The sequence below is a fragment of the Bidens hawaiensis genome, unplaced genomic scaffold, assembly GCF_021521415.1.
Source record: "Bidens hawaiensis isolate Kalapana, Puna unplaced genomic scaffold, B.hawaiensis_p1.1 tig00046834_1, whole genome shotgun sequence".
In the NCBI taxonomy this organism is placed as follows: Eukaryota; Viridiplantae; Streptophyta; class Magnoliopsida; order Asterales; family Asteraceae; genus Bidens; species Bidens hawaiensis.
In genome coordinates this window covers 40,207-57,817 of record NW_027498366.1, presented here as the reverse complement: position 1 = coordinate 57,817, position 17,611 = coordinate 40,207, and the positions used below count along the sequence as shown (strand labels likewise).

The 17,611-nt window shown below is 40.9% G+C and overlaps 2 protein-coding genes and 1 pseudogene across 3 annotated transcripts; 2 read left to right on the top strand and 1 right to left on the bottom strand.

The window, feature by feature from the left end:
- The first annotated feature begins 251 nt into the window (after positions 1-251).
- LOC143596663 (polyubiquitin 4-like) lies at positions 252-5,650 on the top strand (annotated as a pseudogene). The gene is made up of 2 exons (XR_013146751.1): positions 252-399; positions 4,433-5,650. The product of XR_013146751.1 is annotated as a polyubiquitin 4-like (transcript).
- Positions 5,651-8,432: 2,782 nt separating this feature from the next.
- Positions 8,433-10,418, top strand: LOC143596656 (protein translation factor SUI1 homolog 1-like). The gene is made up of 5 exons (XM_077075370.1): positions 8,433-8,450; positions 9,529-9,650; positions 9,741-9,946; positions 10,082-10,135; positions 10,218-10,418. The coding sequence occupies exons 2-5, from the start codon at positions 9,614-9,616 to the stop codon at positions 10,260-10,262; spliced, it is 342 nt and encodes a 113-aa protein (XP_076931485.1). The 5' UTR covers positions 8,433-8,450; positions 9,529-9,613; the 3' UTR covers positions 10,263-10,418.
- Positions 10,419-10,972: 554 nt separating this feature from the next.
- Positions 10,973-17,611, bottom strand: LOC143596655 (putative xyloglucan endotransglucosylase/hydrolase protein 8). Its single transcript, XM_077075369.1, has 4 exons — positions 17,340-17,611; positions 13,148-13,248; positions 12,099-12,301; positions 10,973-11,495 (listed from the first exon to the last, which is right to left on the bottom strand). The coding sequence occupies exons 1-4, from the start codon at positions 17,596-17,598 to the stop codon at positions 11,093-11,095; spliced, it is 966 nt and encodes a 321-aa protein (XP_076931484.1). The 5' UTR covers positions 17,599-17,611; the 3' UTR covers positions 10,973-11,092.

Here is a 17,611-nt window from a genome sequence, read left to right as displayed (position 1 = left end):
TCTTCTCAGTCCAAATTAAATGAGCTATTTTGAAAATATGTTAAAATTTAAGACTATTTTTCACTTTCTCTCTCTATTTTGAGAATTTTCTCTTAAAATAAATGCCGTGGTGGCACGAAGCTAACCTCACCTTTGACAAAGAAAAGGAGATATTAATCAAAGAAAGGCAACCACTATTTCCCGAAGATTCCCGACTTTGGCGTACGTCAACAAACAACAACATTATTAAAACACGTGTCACTTTCTCATTGGTCACCTCTTACCGCCTATCTTTCCTACCCCTTGAAGGCTTTCGTTCCTTGCCCTATAAATTCAATCCTAAATCCACCCCCTTTCTTCATTCACAAAAAAATCTCCTCTCTTTGGTTCCTAATATCAATCAATACTCAAATTCTCAAGGTATGTTATCATTTATATCTCTGCTTCTTAACTATTAATCTTTATTCTATTGAGTTATCTACTTTCATTTGTTTAAAATAATAATATATGGTTTCTCATTAGTTTATGATTGTATGAACTTGGTTCTAAATATCCCGATTAGGCGTTGATTAATTCCATATTAATTAATGCCTAGTAGGTACCCTGCCGACTAGACACCGATTAATTGTTACTTTGTTAGTGTCGAAACACGAGATGAATCTGACCTGATACATGACGATGTTTCCACGGATTTCGAGATGAACGAACCACGTCTTGATCTTCTTCTCCGGCTAGTTGGGATCTGCAATGACTTTTTGGGGGTGTGGAGGTGACTGCTAAGAAATCTCCAGGATCTCTTGTTCACAGACACAAAAATATGGTGGTGGCTCTTATTGAGAATGACCAACCCCAAATAAGGAGGTGGAGACCTCCTTATATAGGGAGCCTCATGGCCACCATCATGGTACCCTAATGGGCCTAGCCCAGTTAGGGTTACCTCCACAAAACCCCCTCAGCCCAATAACATTGTATTAGTCCATATAATAAAATAAGCCAAACATAATAAATTTAGGGTCGTAAAACCGGGTTTAGTACCATACCCCTACAAGCCCCCCCAAGTCCAGCGTTGCTCCTGGGCGCGCAAGCGTTTAGGTGGAGCGCTGGACTTTATGAGGTGTGTTAGGGCGTGAGGCGGTTTTTTCCCTTTTCTTCGGCCTTATCTTTATTGTCTTTGAGTTTTGGGAGGTTTTCTTCATGATGGTGACGTGTTGTAGTTTTTATGATAATGATGGTGCACTAGCATGAATAAGATATAGCACGCCGAATAATAAAAGCCTGCGCGCGAGGCGACTTACGAGCTATGAGAATAATAAAGCTTGCGCGCGAGGCGACTTATGAGCTATGAGAATAATAAAAGCTTGCGCGCGAGGCGACTTACGAGCTATAAGAATAATAAAGCTTGCGCGCGTGAGGCGACTTACGAGCTGTAAAAATAATGAAGCATGCGCGCGAGGCGACTTACGGATCTATGAGAATAATAAAGCCTGCGCGCGTGGCGTCTTACGAGCTATAAGAATAATAAAAGCTTGCGCGTGAGGCGTCTTACGAGCTATAAGAATAATAAAAGCTTGCGCGCAAGGCGTCTTACGAGCTATATGAATAATAAAGCTTGCGCGCGTGAGGCGACTTACGAGCTATAAGAATAATAAAAGCCTGCGCGCGAGGCGTCTTACGAGCTATATGAATAATTAAGCTTGCGCGCGTGAGGCGACTTACGAGCTGTAAGAATAATAAAAGCTTGCGCGCGAGGCGTCTTACGAGCTATATGAATAATAAAGCTTGCGCGCGTGAGGCGACTTACGAGCTGTAAAAATAATGAAGCCTGCGCGCGAGGCGACTTACGGATCTATGAGAATAATGAAGCCTGCGCGCGTGGCGTCTTACGAGCTATAAGAATAACAAAAGCCTGCGCGCAAGGCGACTTACGAGCTATGAGAATAATAAAGCTTGCGCGCGAGGCGACTTATGAGCTATGAGAATAATAAAGCTTGCGCGCGAGGCGACTTATGAGCTATGAGAATAATAAAAGCTTGCGCGCGAGGCGTCTTACGAGCTATAAGAATAATAAAGCTTGCGCGCGTGAGGCGACTTACGAGCTATAAGAATAATAAAAGCCTGCGCGCGAGGCGTCTTACGAGCTATATGAATAATAAAGCTTGCGCGCGTGAGGCGACTTACGAGCTGTAAGAATAATAAAGCTTGCGCGCGTGAGGCGACTTACGAGCTGTAAAAATAATGAAGTCTGCGCGCGAGGCGACTTACGGATCTATGAGAATAATGAAGCTTGCGCGCGTGGCGTCTTACGAGCTATAAGAATAACAAAAGCCTGCGCGCGAGGCGACTTACGAGCTATGAGAATAACAAAAGCCTGCGCGCGAGGCGACTTATGAGCTATGAGAATAATAAAGCTTGCGCGCGAGGCGACTTAAGAGCTATGAGAATAATAAAAGCTTGCGCGCGAGGCGTCTTACGAGCTATAAGAATAATAAAAGCTTGCGCGCGCGGCGTCTTACGAGCTATAAAATGATGATAATGACTGGCCCACAAGGGCCTCCTCCGCGCAGGATGAATATCCCGGCCTGTTTTCAAAATAATAATGGAGGCACAAATGGCCAGATAATAATAATGATGTCATAGGTGTTTGTGCGGCTCGTAGCCGAACCTGCAAAAACATGGCAACTAGAAGTGGATGTATTGCATGGTTCCCATCCTCGGGCAAATTATGAGGTGTGCCCAACCTTTAAGCTTGGCGCGTGGCCTATGGGTTTATGAGGATTCCCAACCTTTAAGTTTGGCGCGTAGCCATATGGGATATTATGAGGGTTCCCAACCTTTAAGTATGGCGCGTAGCCATATGGGATATTATGAGGATTCCCAACCTTTAAGTATGGCGCGTAGCCATATGAGATATTATGAGGATTCCCAACCTTTAAGTATGGCGCGTAGCCATATGGGATATTATGAGGATTCCCAACCTTTAAGTATGGCGCGTAGCCATATGAATACAATCATGGTTCTTATCCTGATTTGGATTACTGTTCATTTGTTATGTCGTTTACGCGCGGCCTGCGCAATGTCTCCTTTACTCTCACGCGCAGATGTGGTGCGCGAGCGTGCATGATGCGTGAGCATCTAATATGCATGAGCGTACGTGAAGCCCAATAACATATGTGATGCGTGAGCATATGAGATGCGTGAGCATGTGATATGCGTGAGCATACGTGATGCGTGAGCATATGTGGTATGCGTGAGCATACGTGATACGCGTGAGTATGCGTGATGCGTGAGCATGTGATATGCGCCACGAGCATAGGTTTTGGCTGTCTTCATGAGCATGTGATATGCGTGAGCTGTGGCGTAGAGTAATCGCCGGGAGCGCGCATGCGACCCGCTGTGGCGTAGAGTGATCGCCGGGGGGCGCGCATGCGACCCGCTGTGGCGTAGAGTGATCGCCGGTAGCGCGCATGCGACCCGCTGTGGCGTAGAGTGATCGCCGGGAGCGAGCATGCGGAATCCGAAGTTGATCCACAGGGAGCGATTTTGATCCGCGGTGGCGCGCACGATCTAGAGATTTTGAATATCCACATCAGGTAGGTTTTATGTAAAACCAACAGATCTAATAGGATTTATAGATCTATGAATATGAAGTGTGACTGTTGCTCAAACGAACCCAGATCTGAAAAAATCATAACTAGATCTGGTATATTTCACTTAGAAAAAACACAGATCTAAGGGTTTTCCCCAAAAGTTCGGTGGTATTTCTTCCTGTGTATTTCCAGATCTGGAAGTATTTTTTAGATCTACGGATTTTTGGATTTCCATAGAACATATACGAAAGAAGAAACCGTAGACCCGAGATATTGATGAACAGATCGGAGGGCCGAGACGAGAAGCGAAGTGTGGTTCATTGCCGTCCCACGGATGGCGCCAATGTCGAAACACGAGATGAATCTGACCTGATACATGACGATGTTTCCACGGATTTCGAGATGAACGAACCACGTCTTGATCTTCTTCTCCGGCTAGTTGGGATCTGCAATGACTTTTTGGGGGTGTGGAGGTGACTGCTAAGAAATCTCCAGGATCTCTTGTTCACAGACACAAAAATATGGTGGTGGCTCTTATTGAGAATGACCAACCCCTAATAAGGAGGTGGAGACCTCCTTATATAGGGAGCCTCATGGCCACCATCATGGTACCCTAATGGGCCTAGCCCAGTTAGGGTTACCTTCACAAAACCCCCTCAGCCCAATAACATTGTATTAGTCCATATAATAAAATAAGCCAAACATAATAAATTTAGAGTCGTAAAACCGGGTTTAGTACCATACCCCTACAGTTAGTAATCATATATGATGTTGCTGGCCGACTAGACGCCGATTAATTTTTTAGTAATCGTATATGTTGTTGATCATGTTTCTGATATATTGATTGATTTTGGTTTATTATACAGATGCAAATCTTCGTTAAGACTCTTACTCTCGAGGTCGAGAGCTCGGATACCATCGACAACGTCAAGGCCAAAATCCAAGACAAGGAGGGAATCCCACCCGACCAGCAAAGGCTTATTTTTGCCGGAAAGCAGCTCGAAGACAGCCGCACCCTTTCCGACTACAACATCCAGGAGGAATCCACTTTGCACCTTGTTCTCCGATTAAGAGGAGGGATGCAGATCTTTGTCAAGACTCTCACTGGCAAAACCATTACTTTAGACCATCGACAATGTCAAAGCCAAGATTCAAGACAAGGAAGGTATTCCACCCGACCAGCAAAGACTCATCTTCGCGGGGAAACAGTTAGAAGACGGCCGAACCCTTGCGGACTATAACATTCAGAAGGAGTCTACGCTTCATTTGGTTCTCCGTCTTCGTGGTGGGATGCAGATTTTTGTCAAGACGTTGACTGGGATGTCGATTACTTTGGAGGTCGAGAGTCCGGATACAATTGACGTCGTCAAGGCGAAGATTCAAGACAAGGAAGGTATCCCACCGGACCAGCAGAGGCTCATCTTTGCGGGGAAACAGTTGGAAGACGGCCGCACATTGGCGGATTACAACATTCAGAAGGAGTCTACACTACATTTGGTTCTCCGTCTTCGTGGTGGGATGCAGATTTTCGTCAAGACGTTGACTGGAAAGACTATTACTTTGGAGGTCGAGAGTTCGGATACAATTGACAACGTTAAGGCCAAAATTCAAGACAAAGAAGGGATCCCACCGGACCAGCAGAGGCTCATCTTTGCGGGGAAACAATTGGAAGATGGTCGGACATTGGCGGATTACAATATCCAGAAGGAGTCTACGCTTCATCTGGTGCTGAGGTTGAGAGGTGGGATGCAGATATTTGTTAAGACGGTGACCGGGAAGACGATTACTTTGGAGGTGGAGAGTTCGGATACGATTGATAATGTGAAAGCGAAGGTCCAGGATAAGGAGGGTATCCCACCGGACCAGCAGAGGTTGATCTTTGCGGGTAAGCAGTTGGAAGATGGGCGCACCCTTGCGGATTATAACATTCAGAAGGAGTCGACTCTTCACCTTGTTCTTCGTCTTCGTGGTGGGAATTAAGTTGTTTTTCTAATGTGGAATGTGTTGAATTTGGATGTCTTTTAATGTGTGGTGCAATGAAGCAGTACTTGGTTTATGAATAAATATACTTTCTGGTTATGCAATGTTGGTTATAAGGTTGAAAGATGAAACCATATATACTTGCAGTGAAGAACTGCAACATATGATTCTTTCATCTACTTTTTCTGACTTTCATCAACAAATGTTATAAAGTTGTTAATGTGATATATGTTCTGATAAACAACAATCGGTTCTTCAATACGAGTCTTGTTGATTGGAAAAAAAATGATTTTCATACTAGACACTGAATACCATCAACAAGATTATCAACTAGATTCTGCAGTGCTAGTACTGTCGGGACTGTGGCGCGACCATACTCATTCGGGATGCTTTTTCAAACTAAGTCATCTATATGTACAGAATCTTCATGGCAGAGAGAGATTGAGAAAACTTAATTTTTAAAATCATAGAATAAGATATTTAATCTGCATCATTTATAAACATGGTTTTAGAGAACTTATATGTCAAAATTGTTGGATAAGAAGAGTCAGTGTGAGCCAACTGAAGTAGATTACACAAATGGGTAGCTGCACTTCATTTGCCTATAACCTTTCTTGACACTTTTTTCTTGACCTTGTTGTCCAAGATTAATGCATCTTTCATGCTCTATTTCATTATACCTTTAAGGAAACCACTCCCCAACATTAATAAAAAGTTTGTACATTAAGCACCAGATATATATATGATAGGAATCGTATCTAGTTTCTAGTCTAAAGGCCGTTTGTCTATTTTAGGAGGGGGTTAAGTGCAACTTATATTTTTATAAATAGATATTAATAGCTAATAGGGAGATTAGGGTATGTTTATGTTGAATATGGCAATAGATATTAATATGGCATTGCCATGGCTCCTTCTTATGTAATGAGATTGGGCTAGGCCCGGAACTTGTAACCTTTACGTTTTCGTTAATACAATCATTCTTCCTTTTTATCCCTACCATCTTCTCTAAATTCAATCTATAATCTATCAAACCTTATCAATATATAAGTTACAAAAGTGTTACTTATGAATTATTCTCCTCTCAACTTTCAACTTTGCCAAACACCTTTTGACTTTTTTGTGAAAGTTATAAGCTACAAGGAGGTAAAATAAGCAATCCCATATCTTTTCAATATGAATGATTTTAACAATTAACAAGAGAAGAAGTGTTGGTTAAAGTTATTGTATTGTAATACACAGCTACTTACCTAGATTTCAAGAGAGCTTAAAGGGCAATTATTAATCACTACCCATTAGTGAGACTTTTAAAGTTGATCACGACCGATAGTCAGATGATTGATGTAAAGTTTGAAAGGGTGATCACTGTTAGGAAAATTTTGGATTAATACCAAAAAAATGAGTTTTTTCATCAAGTATAAAAAATGTAGTTTACACATGTAGTTAAACTATATGTAACTGTGATTAATATCATTGCTAACCATTTCGTATGTATTCTTTGTTGTGAGAGCTTCGCAACGAACTAAACCACGTCCAAAACGGAGCTGAGATGAGTGAGACATCGATGCTCGAAGTTGGTTGTTTGGAATGTTAAAGTTGTCAAAATACTTGTCCCGCATTAGTGAAGAGAAAAACAATGATTTGCTTTTTAAGACTAACACTCCTAACTTGGGTATGTTCTTTAAAGGAATCACAATCTTGTGAATCTTGGAGGGTTGTTAAGCCCATCTTAGTTGTTATCGTGTGCGCATATACAATGATTTGCGTGTTAGCACTTTTGCAGGCCTCATGAGAGTCTAATTCCTCTAAAAATTACACCCCCATTTGTTTTGATATCATCATTTTAGCTCTGTTTTGGACACTGTTTATTTACGTACATTCTAATTATGTACAAAATGTGAAAAATACATTTTTGCACTTAATAAAAAAACTTTTTTTTTCCATATTTATCCAAACAAAGATGAAGGCAATGTGGTTTTGAAGTACAACTATGAGAAGGAAATTAAGTTAAGCTACACACTTTATAACGCCCGAGATCATCAAGAATCTTGTGTCGGGATAGCTTCTCTATAAGTATGAATTTCGTGTAGTGATAAAATCTAATAAGGTTGTGTTATCCAAACGTGGAAGGTCAGTAGGTATGTCCTTAATGCTATGTTCAAATTCAATGCTATTGTTAATTAAAATCAAAATGAATAAGAATAAGTCTTCCATTTATATGCTTGAGTTTTCTAATTGTGATATATGACATGATATGTTGTACCTTTTGCATATTTTGCGCACAAAGTGGCATAATATATGAGTGTACCTCACACTAAGCTCCATAATCAAATGGCATTGCAAAACGAATTGAAGAGTTGGTAATGTACATTTCCTTTGAAAGTTTTTATTTATGAAACGAACTTACTAAGTATTATATTCCCAAAAGTGGCTCAAACATGTGTCACCGGTTGTCACCGTGACTGTAACGACTGTTGCAAATCATGTTGAGAAACTCAATATACACTTTAAAATATGATAGACAGAGGATGCATACATGATTTACTTTGTTTGGTGTACGACCTTTATAGGCATACAGCATAATTTATCTATTTATCAGTTGATTAGTTTGAAATCTTATTTTAAACGTTTCATGTTTTTTAAAATTTAAAGTTTAAACCGTGAAACCAAGCCAAAACCGAATCACTTGTTAAAGTGGTTGGTGTATGTGCAAGTGGATAACAACTGGTGTAAAAGTGGGTGAGATTACGTATATAGCCTTGGTGCGTAGAAACCGGCCGTCGTCTGGCGTATATACAACGCAACGCTTATCCCTAATTTCGCATCCATATAAATCACTACCTTTATTATCTAATTTAATTAATAATAATCACTCCGTTTCAATTCAATTCTCTGCGATTCACTCAGGTAACGTTTTCAATTCGATTACGAGCATGTTTAGATCTACTGTGTAACGATTTCGTATGATGTTATTCCCTTTATTCGATTAGGGCTAAATAATAATTTGATTTTTGTTTGGTATTGGATTGAACATCATGTTTAGGGTTTGGTAAGCAGTTAATGGAATTATTAGGGCTAGCTAATTGTTTGTTTTTAGGAAAAATAAAAGATGTTTTAGGGTTACGGATTGTGATATTTTGTGGATATTATTGTTAGAAATTGATTAGGCGGTTGATTCGTTGGAGGTGCTAATAGGATCAAACATTATGTTTAGGGTTTGGTATGGTGACAGAAGCTGGTTATATGTTTATGGAATTATTAGGGCTAGTTAATAGTTTGTATTTTTTGGAAGATATGATTTTAGGGTTACGAATCGCGTTATTTTGTGGAGATTGTTAGAAGTTGATCAAACGGTAAATTTGATTCACTGGGGGTGTTCATAGGATTTAGCTTATTTAAACATTATGTTCAGGTTAGTTAAAGCGCCACATCACTGACACGTAGTCAGAGATGTTTTAGCCTACTTATAACTTTTTGAAAAGTTAAAAAGGTGTTTGGGATTGCTAATTGTGTGAGGGGATAAGTTGATAAGTTACAATACTTATTACTTATCCAAACAGTAAGTTATAAGGAGGTAAAATAAGGAATCCCAAACACCCCCTAACTTGGGCGTTTTGGGTTAGCTAGCTTTAACCAGCTACTTATGAAGGTGAAGGAAATAAAGAAACCAAAAAAAAAGTTTGATTGGTTCTTACTGGGTGGATCTCACAATTATTCCATCATAACGCTTGTTCCTGCATTACCGCCCCTTTTAAAACACTGCACATTAACTCTTTGGTGTGGTGTAGCCGGTGTTAATGAGCTGATTTGGCACCCAAAACGCCCTAGGTGTTATTTGACAACACACACTTTTAGGTTTAGGTTTTACCTTTGGTCCATTTTTGTTTTTGGGGATTTTTTGGTTTAGGTTTACCTTTGGTCCATTTTTGTTTTTGGGGATTTTTTTTTTTTCAAAGAACTAATGATCATATAACTTTTTTTTTAGTTTGCACCTTTTTGAAGAACAAAGAACCGAAAAATTACGTTGCTTGCTTGTTGTTTGTTGCTTCAAATCCTAGTACTCAAATTTCATGTCTGAAATCGACCTCCAGATTCCAAGTGCCTTTGGTATGTTTCTTCTTGCTCTTTTTATTTTTAAAGATACGATAACTGTTAAAATGATATAAACTTTTGTATGGTTTTGGTATTTTTGTACAGATCCATTCGCTGAGGCAAATGCAGAGGACTCAAGTGCAGGGTCCAAAGAATACGTTCATATACGTATACAACAGCGAAATGGCAGGAAGAGCTTGACAACTGTTCAAGGGTTGAAGAAAGAATTCAGTTACAATAAGATACTCAAAGACCTTAAAAAAGAATTTTGCTGCAATGGTACTGTTGTTCAAGATCCAGAGCTTGGTCAAGTAAGTCACATTAATTCTAATATCAAATAAAAATAATCTGTGGGATTAGTTATAGTAATAGTATCATATAAATATAATTTGTGGGACTAATTAGCCGAATTTGGTTTGATGAATTGAATCATGCTTGTAATACAGGTCATTCAACTTCAAGGCGATCAGAGGAAAAACGCTTCTACTTTTCTTGTTCAAGTAATGACTTCATTATGCTCATAATTGCTACCACTATACTGGTTAAAGTTTCACTTATTTGGATTCTTTTTTTGTAAAACAGGCTGGAATCGTGAAGAAAGATCGTATCAAGATTCATGGTTTTTAAACGGTGGTTGTCATATGATTGCGTTATCAAGAGTTGTGTTGTGTTTGCTTTCAGTTGCTTGTCGTCTCTGTTTTCTTTTTCGATTATGCTTGTTTTCCTGAATTATAAAGTTTGTAGAATCTTTGATGATTGTGACATAATGGCGGTTTATCATAATTTATGAAGTCTGGTCTTTGCTTTTGTGTCTTGTCTTCTTTCCTCATAACACTGCCGAGCTTGACCTGAAATGTTAGCATCTATATCAGGTTTGGTACACCATCTGGTGCGCGTTTTTTTGTACACAGAGCTGATAAAGTTTCATGATTCGTTCTTTTAAATAATTAGTTGATACACGTCATTTTTGTCAGCTTGGGTTTGTTAGGCTTGTAACCCAACTGAACCGGCCATGTTTGTGCCCGTTTATGTTCGTAACGAATGGTTCAAGGATAAGCTAAAATGAACGAAGATTCATGAACATATATTAATGAACAAGTCTTGTTTTAATGTTTGTTTAACTAAATGAACATAACTTTTTGTTCATGTTACTTTCCGAGTTTCGTCGAACAGTTTATAAAAATCGTTCACTGAGCGTTCTTTTCTTTTTTGGGCTTTTGTTGACCCAACTTGAACCGGTTGTAACGCGAATAGGTTTGTGCCCAGAAACGGTCTTGAGCTGAAGGTTATCTGTGCATTATTATGCATTACTATATCAAGAAATGTACAGTATAACCAATTTCTTTAAACATATTTTTTAGTGTTGTAAAACAAAACTTGACTCATAAACATTAACAAAACAACAAAGATTAAATTAAATCTTACATTACAAAACTCAAAAAACTTGAACCATGCATCTAATCCCAAGGGCTCAAAGAGCATTCTTCAGGCATTGTATCAAACCTCTTGGTATCTTGGCAATAGTCATATATAACCAAGTTCCTTTGGACCCAAGCAAAATCCAACTTTTGATCTTTTGTAAGATGCCATGCTTCATATTGGTCCCACCAATGTTGGGTGGTGGTTGAAACACATTCAGGGTAAGGGTCTTTCCATTGACACCCATCAACAGTGAAATCTTTGTATGATGAAACGAATGGCGCCTTTTTCCAATCGGTTTTCTCAAGACCGCCTCTTGTTGCCCACTCGTCGGCGTTCCATATGCTCGAGAATAAGTACATTGGTTTTTCGTTTGGGAAGAAGTTGTTCTCGTAGTCGGCGTTTTTGTATACTCTCACCGGGACTCTATCCACAAAGAATCTGTTTCGGTTTCAGAAACAAATAGTTAAGACACTGTTTTAAAAGAACCATTTAAAACAATTAATGATTAGTTAAATGAGTTGAACTCGCTCAATATGCCTATATAGTTCGGGTTGGCTGATTGAATTGTTTAACCCGGGTAAAAGCATCTATCTATTCGTGTCAAAAGCATCCATCCTAACCCGCACACACTTAAAATCGTGTAACACGAACATGTCCCATTGGATCAATATATCTAAACGTGTAACATTGGATCTATATATCTAAACGTGTAAAACGGACTGACACATTAACCAATTTGTAAATGTAATTAGGTTGTTGGGTTGTATAAATGGGCTAAAGAGTCCTAGATATATGGACGGTTCCACCTGTGGTTAACCTGAACATGACCCATTAAATTATACAGGTTAGCCTAAACATGACCCGTTTGATTAAATAGGCCAGCCCGAACACGACCCGTTTAATCAAAACGGGTCAACCTAAACATTCAGCAGCTGTTTATTAAATGGGTTGGATAAGATGATCCAATGCATTAAAAATAGCATGATTTTAATTAAAAAATGGGTCAATATAAATAATTTAACCAAATATATAGCAGCTTACATAATTTGATGGGAATTCCATAAGATTGAATAAGTGTGGTAATCAAGAGTTGGATCAAACCAAAGCTTGTGCCTCATCTCCCTGTTGCCAGTCCCATTTTTATACACATTGGTCTGGATCAAGTACGGTTCACCAGTTCGGTTGCCGAGAAATTCAAAATCAAGCTCATCTCTTGTTGGCCCTGCACCATTCTCTGTACACATCTACATAATACACAAAATAAATCACCTGTTAAAACTGTAACATTATGCTAATTATGCTAACAATGGTACATGAATTTAGTTTTATAACTCAAAAGTTGATAAATGATCAAAAACAACTTAAAACGACCGAACTGTCTAAACCAAATCAAGTCGGTCGGTTTGAAATCCTAACTGTTTGATTCACAGTCTGGTTTTCATGTATATAATCCATAGTAATGAACATCTTTATTACAACAAATTGTTTAAAACAAAATCATTAATTTTTTTAGTACAAACTAATTAATTTTTTTAAAATAAATGAGTTAACTTTATAATACAAACTAATGATTAGCAGAAACTTTAAAAAAGTAAGAAAAAACGAGAGAGCTGCGGTTTTCGTCATTTTTGTCTGTTCAAATTTATTATTTCAGTCAAAAAGTTTAAAATTTGCTATTTCCGTTCCTAGAGTTTCATTTCGTTGCAATTTTTGTTTTACTCGTTAACATATTTTGGACCGAAACAACCAATTTTAACAAACCATTGGGATAAAAACTGCAACGAAAATGAAACTTGAGGGACAGAAATAGCAAAGTTTAAACTTTTGAAACGAAATAACACATTTGAACAAACCACATAGACGAAAACATCGGTTCTCTAAAAAAATGGAAACAACTCTCTAACCGACACACAAGCCGACCGGTTTAGTTTTTCGCTTTCTAAAAAGGTACTTGGTAGCGCGGCTAGAATTTTTGTCAAAACCGGCCGAACTGGATCCACAAACTGGATCATAAAAACCTGACTTCTAATAATCAATAATGATGATTGATTTTGACCATAAAAAGTCGAAGATCCGGAAAGAAAACATACATAGTAAGCAGTGACAACTCCAGCAGAATCACCTCCGACCAACTTTAGCTTCATACTAAACCACCCGAATCTGTACTTTTGTTTTGTCTGGAACCCACATCCTGTTTCAAAGTTTAACCATCAAACACATGATTTCAATAACTTCATAACTCAAACTTTGACTATTAGTATTTGTCGAAGCACGAGATGAATCTGACCTGATCCATGACGATGTTTCCACGGATTTCGAGATGAACGAACCACGTCTTGATCTTCTTCTCCGGCTGGTTGGGATCTGCAATGACTTTTTGGGGGTGTGGAGGTGACCGCTAAGAAATCTCCAGGATCTCTTGTTCACAGACACAAAAATATGGTGGTGGCTCTTATTGAGAATAACCAACCCCTAATAAGGAGGTGGAGACCTCCTTATATAGGGAGCCTCATGGCCACCATCATGGTACCCTAATGGGCCTAGCCCAGTTAGGGTTACCTCCACAAAACCCCCTCAGCCCAATAACATTGTATTAGTCCATATAATAAAATAAGCCAAACATAATAAATTTAGGGTCGTAAAACCGGGTTTAGTACCATACCCCTACAAGCCCCCCCAAGTCCAGCGTTGCTCCTGGGCGCGCAAGCGTTTAGGTGGAGCGCTGGACTTTATGAGGTGTGTTAGGGCGTGAGGCGGTTTTTTCCCTTTTCTTCGGCCTTATCTTTATTGTCTTTGAGTTTTGGGAGGTTTTCTTCATGATGGTGACGTGTTGTGGTTTTTATGATAATGATGGTGCACTAGCATGAATAAGATATAGCACGCCGAATAATAAAAGCCTGCGCGCGAGGCGACTTACGAGCTATGAGAATAATAAAGCTTGCGCGCGAGGCGACTTATGAGCTATGAAAAAAAGCTTGCGCGCGAGGCGACTTACGAGCTATAAGAATAATAAAGCTTGCGCGCGTGAGGCGGCTTACGAGCTGTAAAAATAATGAAGCCTGCGCGCGAGGCGACTTATGGATCTATGAGAATAATGAAGCCTGCGCGCGTGGCGTCTTACGAGCTATAAGAATAATAAAAGCTTGCGCGCGAGGCGTCTTACGAGCTATATGAATAATAAAGCTTGCGCGCGTGAGGCGACTTACGAGCTGTAAAAATAATGAAGCCTGCGCGCGAGGCGACTTACGGATCTATGAGAATAATGAAGCCTGCGCGCGTGGCGTCTTACGAGCTATAAGAATAATAAAAGCTTGCGCGCGAGGCGTCTTACGAGCTATATGAATAATAAAGCTTGCGCGCGTGAGGCGACTTACGAGCTGTAAAAATAATGAAGCCTGCGCGCGAGGCGACTTACGGATCTTTGAGAATAATGAAGCCTGCGCGCGTGGCGTCTTACGAGCTATAAGAATAATAAAAGCTTGCGCGCGAGGCGTCTTACGAGCTATAAGAATAATAAAATCTTGCGCGCGAGGCGTCTTACGAGCTATATGAATAATAAAGCTTGCGCGCGTGAGGCGACTTACGAGCTGTAAAAATAATGAAGCCTGCGCGCGAGGCGACTTACGGATCTATGAGAATAATGAAGCCTGCGCGCGTGGCGTCTTACGAGCTATAAGAATAATAAAAGCTTGCGCGCGAGGCGTCTTACGAGCTATAAAATGATGATAATGACTGGCCCACAAGGGCCTCCTCCGCGCAGGATGAATATCTCGGCCTGTTTTCAAAATAATAATGGAGGCACAAATGGCCAGATAATAATAATGATGTCATAGGTGTTTGTGCGGCTCGTAGCCGAACCTGCAAAAACATGTCAACTAAAAGTGGATGTATTGCATGGTTCCCATCCTCGGGCAAATTATGAGGTGTGCCCAACCTTTAAGCTTGGCGCGTGGCCTATGGGTTTATGAGGATTCCCAACCTTTAAGTTTGGCGCGTAGCCATATGGGATATTATGAGGATTCCCAACCTTTAAGTATGGCGCGTAGCCATATGGGATATTATGAGGATTCCCAACCTTTAAGTATGGCGCGTAGCCATATGGGATATTATGAGGATTCCCAACCTTTAAGTATGGCGCGTAGCCATATGGGATATTATGAGGATTCTCAACCTTTAAGTATGGCGCGTAGCCATATGGGATATTATGAGGATTCCCAACCTTTAAGTATGGCGCGTAGCCATATGGGATATTATGAGGATTCCCAACCTTTAAGTATGGCGCGTAGCCATAAGGGATATTATGAGGATTCCCAACCTTTAAGTATGGCGCGTAGCCATATGAGTACAATCATGGTTGTTCTTATTCTGATTTGGATTAGACTGTTCATTTGTTGTGTCGCTTACGCGCGGCCTGCGCAATGTCTCCTTTATTCTCACGCGCAGATGTGGTGCGTGAGCGTGCATGATGCGTGAGCATCTAATATGCATGAGCGTACGCGAAGCCCAATAACATATGTGATGCGTGAGCATATGAGATGCGTGAGCATGTGATATGCGTGAGCATACGTGATGCGTGAGCATACGTGATACGCGTGAGCATGCGTGATGCGTGAGCATGTGATATGCGCTACGAGCATAGGTTTTGGCTGTCTTCATGAGCATGTGATATGCGTGAGCTGTGGCGTAGAGTAATCGCCGGGAGCGCGCATGCGACCCGCTGTGGCGTAGAGTGATCGCCGGGAGCGCGCATGCGACCCGCTGTGGCGTAGAGTGATCGCCGGGAGCGCGCATGCAAGTCGCTGTGGCGTAGAGTGATCGTCGGGAGCGCGCATGCGACCCGCTGTGACGTAGAGTGATCGCCGGGAGCGCGCATGCGACCCGCTGTGACGTAGAGTGATCGCCGGGAGCGCGCATGCAATTCGCTGTGGCGTAGAGTGATCGCCGGGAGCGCGCATGCAATTCGCTGTGGCGTAGAGTAATCGCCGGGGGCGCGTATGCGACCCGCTGTGGCGTAGAGTGATCGCCGGGGGAACGCATGCGACCCGCTGTGGCGTAGAGTGATCGCCGGGGGCGCGCATGCGACCCGCTGTGGCGTAGAGTGATCGCCTGGGGCGCGCATGCGACCCGCTGTGGCGTAGAGTGATCGCCGGGGGCGCGCATGCGACCCGCTGTGGCGTAGAGTGATCGCCGGGGGCGCGCATGCGACCCGCTGTGGCGTAGAGTGATCGCCGGGGGCGCGCATGCGGAATCTGAAGTTGATCCACAGGGAGCGATTTTGATCCGCGGTGGCGCGCACGATCTAGAGATTTTGAATATCCACATCAGGTAGGTTTTATGTAAAACCAACAGATCTAATAGGATTTATAGATCTATGAATATGAAGTGTGACTGTTGCTCAAACGAACCCAGATCTGAAAAAATCATAACTAGATCTGGTATATTTCACTTAGAAAAAACACAGATCTAAGGGTTTTCCCCAAAAGTTCGGTGGTATTTCTTCCTGTGTATTTCCAGATCTGGAAGTATTTTTTAGATCTACGGATTTTTGGATTTCCATATAACATATCTGAAAGAAGAAACCGTAGACCCGAGATATTGATGAACAGATCGGAGGGCCGAGACGAGAAGCGAAGCGTGGTTCATTGCCGTCCCACGGATGGCGCCAATGTCGAAGCACGAGATGAATCTGACCTGATCCATGACGATGTTTCCACGGATTTCGAGATGAACGAACCACGTCTTGATCTTCTTCTCCGGCTGGTTGGGATCTGCAATGACTTTTTGGAGGTGTGGAGGTGACCGCTAAGAAATCTCCAGGATCTCTTGTTCACAGACACAAAAATATGGTGGTGGCTCTTATTGAGAATAACCAACCCCTAATAAGGAGGTGGAGACCTCCTTATATAGGGAGCCTCATGGCCACCATCATGGTACCCTAATGGGCCTAGCCCAGTTAGGGTTACCTCCACAAAACCCCCTCAGCCCAATAACATTGTATTAGTCCATATAATAAAATAAGCCAAACATAATAAATTTAGGGTCGTAAAACCGGGTTTAGTACCATACCCCTACAGTATTCAACATATAAATTTGATATTTAAATTATAAGAATGCAGTACAATATTAAATTTAAAATCCTTCAAACACTCAGATCAACCATACATTTTCAAATAAAAAATTTTAAAATTTGGAAGTCAAAATTTGACTTTTTATTTTAATACAACAGTATGAAATTGGAAATAAAAAAAAAATAATTTTTTTTTTGTTTTTTTAGGTGATCACCTGTGTCATTGTCTAGGGAAAGATACCAGATCTGACCATCTTCAGATGTTTTGAAATGATTTTCAGACCACATGATGCTGAAATTATCATCAAATGAAGATTTTGGGTCAGCAGAACAACAGGCTGCAGCCAAAGCCAAATACACAAGCATGCAGTACCACATCACCATTGAAGAACATGGAGCTTTATTCTCCATTCTTAAATTTGATGGAGATTGAGACTTGTGAAAACCAAGTGAAAGCCTTCTCACGTGACTCATGACCTTTATATAC

Coding starts and splice junctions, on each gene's coding strand:
- LOC143596655 (XM_077075369.1), bottom strand. CDS start 17,598: ATGAGTCACGTGAGAAGGCTTTCACTTGGTTTTCACAAGTCTCAATCT. Junction 13,249..17,339: donor TTCCCTAGACAATGACACAG/GTGATCACCTAA, acceptor ACTTTGAAACAG/GATGTGGGTTCCAGACAAAA. Junction 12,302..13,147: donor GAGTTGTCACTGCTTACTAT/GTATGTTTTCTT, acceptor TGTATTATGTAG/ATGTGTACAGAGAATGGTGC.
- LOC143596656 (XM_077075370.1), top strand. CDS start 9,614: ATGTCTGAAATCGACCTCCAGATTCCAAGTGCCTTTG. Junction 9,651..9,740: donor CCAGATTCCAAGTGCCTTTG/GTATGTTTCTTC, acceptor ATTTTTGTACAG/ATCCATTCGCTGAGGCAAAT. Junction 10,136..10,217: donor CTTCTACTTTTCTTGTTCAA/GTAATGACTTCA, acceptor TTTGTAAAACAG/GCTGGAATCGTGAAGAAAGA.